The sequence below is a fragment of the Olea europaea genome, chromosome 10 (genome assembly GCF_002742605.1).
Source record: "Olea europaea var. sylvestris chromosome 10, O_europaea_v1, whole genome shotgun sequence".
NCBI classification, from domain to species: Eukaryota; Viridiplantae; Streptophyta; class Magnoliopsida; order Lamiales; family Oleaceae; genus Olea; species Olea europaea.
Genome location: NC_036246.1, coordinates 42,753,747 through 42,755,817, shown reverse-complemented (window position 1 = coordinate 42,755,817; position 2,071 = coordinate 42,753,747). Strand labels below are relative to the sequence as shown.

Below are 2,071 nucleotides of genomic sequence, written 5' to 3'. Positions count from 1 at the left end.
GTGTGTGAGGGATTATAATAATAGCACGGCTTCAATGAAAAGTCAAAGTCTTGTGCTTTTTGTGATTTTCCATTTGAAATGGACAACATTTAGTGCATGAACAGGAGGACTAATATTTTAACATTTGTCTCTCATTCTTAGGCCCATTTGGCAAAGTTGCTTTCAGAACTATTTGGATAATTTTCAGTGTTTTATCTGACTAAAAGAGCTTTTAAAGGAAACTCACTTGAGTAGAAACGCTGCCAAAAGGGTCTTAATCATGCCTATTGCCATCCAATGGCTTGTTTAATATATCATGAATGGTAATTCTAGGTCTAATTATTATGAAGGAAAGTTGAGAGACATATTATACAATAATTGTAGTTGTGATGGATGGTGGATCACAATCTCATGCGACAGGACTATTTAATCTGGTCATTGAAGAAATACAGAAATAAAACCAAATACAACAGAATCATCTTCATTTTTTCAGATGATTAATAAATGTTTCGAAATTCTGAAAAGAAGATCCCGATTCATTGACACTCTCGAGAGACATTTCCTTCACTTTCAAAGAATTTTCTTTAATACTGTGATCAGAAAACAACATCGCTATTCTGGTCTTAATTTCATGACTTGATCTGAGTCCATTCTCATCAGGGTTGAGTCTCAAACCAATCTTCCACAAATCACAAATATAATTCTGGTTATGGAATTGATCTGCAAAGTAAGGCCAACACAAGAAAGGGACCCCCATGCTTAAGCCCTCCATGGTTGAGTTCCATCCGCAATGGCTTAAAAAACACCCAACAGAAGAATGAGCCAACACCTTTTCTTGAGGTGCCCATTCTACGATTTTTGCCCGGTTGGCCACTCTTTCCTGGAAGCCATTTGGGTACTCAGCCGGCGATCCATTGGCAAGATTTGATCTAACCACCCATAGAAAGGGTCTGCCTGAATGTTCAAGGCCTAAAGCAAGTTCATATAATTGATCCTGAGTGAAAATGGCTATGCTGCCGAATGAAACATAAATCACTGAACCAACTGGTTGGTTATCCAACCAGCTTAGACAAGTTGTGTCCTCCACCCAAAAGCTACCACCACTGGCTGAAGAGTTTGAGTTATTACTACTAAGTAATGGTCCAACAGGGCAGATTTTGGGAATCAATTTACAAGCTGATGATTCAATTTCAAGAGAAGTATTGGATAGCAGCAACTTAGCTTGATGTGCTGTTTCTTCGGCAGTCAGACAACACTCAAAGAAGATCTTTTGAGTCTTGAGGTCACTCGAGAAGCTCCAGGACAGTTCATTTCTTTTCCAGGGAGGTATCTCATCACCGAGGTCGATCAATTCACTTTGCATCATTGATCCTGAAGCAAGCAAATCGTTACATGTCTATGAATGTGGATTGTAGGAGTATCTAATCAAAATAAAAACACGGAAATCTCTGAATTTAATTTTACCATTTATATCAAGATTTCCTGCTTCAATAAGCTTTGGAATGTGAAGTATCAGGGCCATGCCAGCTGCCGCAGCAGGAAGGAAAGCTACTGGTTCAGCTCCCATCATTTTGGCTACATCAAGAATCCACCCAATAGCGATATCAGCTATGATACAACTAATCTTTTGATCCTCATTTTCCCAGTTGATCTTCTCGACCAAGTCTGTCAAATAGCCAGGCATCGTTCTTACAAGACTTTCTGTGATGATAAAAGCATTCTCTCTATCATCTTCAGGCATCAATCCATCAGGAATCGAGGTTAGTTCTATCCCTCTTTGCTCCTCATCCTCGGACTTTGCAGCAAGTACTTTTGCGTGTACGTATTCTGTGTTAACGAATGTAACCTTAATCCCACAATTCGCAATTTTCTGAGACAATTTCATGAGTGGCATGACATGCCCTTGAGCTGGGAATGGCACAGCCAATACATGTGGTCTCTTGCCAATAACTGCCATTGCCATTTCTTGGCTTTTTAATGGATTCTCCAACTTGAGTCTGTGCTTGTATTTGTATATAAGTGGTAACGATGTACATAGCAATGAAAGTTTAAGTTGAAAGAGAAATTAATATATATTAAACTGATGATAGGA

The 2,071-nt window shown here is 39.0% G+C and overlaps 1 protein-coding gene across 1 annotated transcript; it reads right to left on the bottom strand.

The window, feature by feature from the left end:
• Window positions 1–446: 446 nt before the first annotated feature.
• Window positions 447–2,034, bottom strand: LOC111402790 (UDP-glycosyltransferase 83A1-like). The gene is made up of 2 exons (XM_023031123.1): window positions 1,444–2,034; window positions 447–1,350 (listed from the first exon to the last, which is right to left on the bottom strand). The coding sequence occupies exons 1-2, from the start codon at window positions 1,940–1,942 to the stop codon at window positions 461–463; spliced, it is 1,389 nt and encodes a 462-aa protein (XP_022886891.1). The 5' UTR covers window positions 1,943–2,034; the 3' UTR covers window positions 447–460.
• Between the last annotated feature and the right edge of the window lie 37 nt (window positions 2,035–2,071).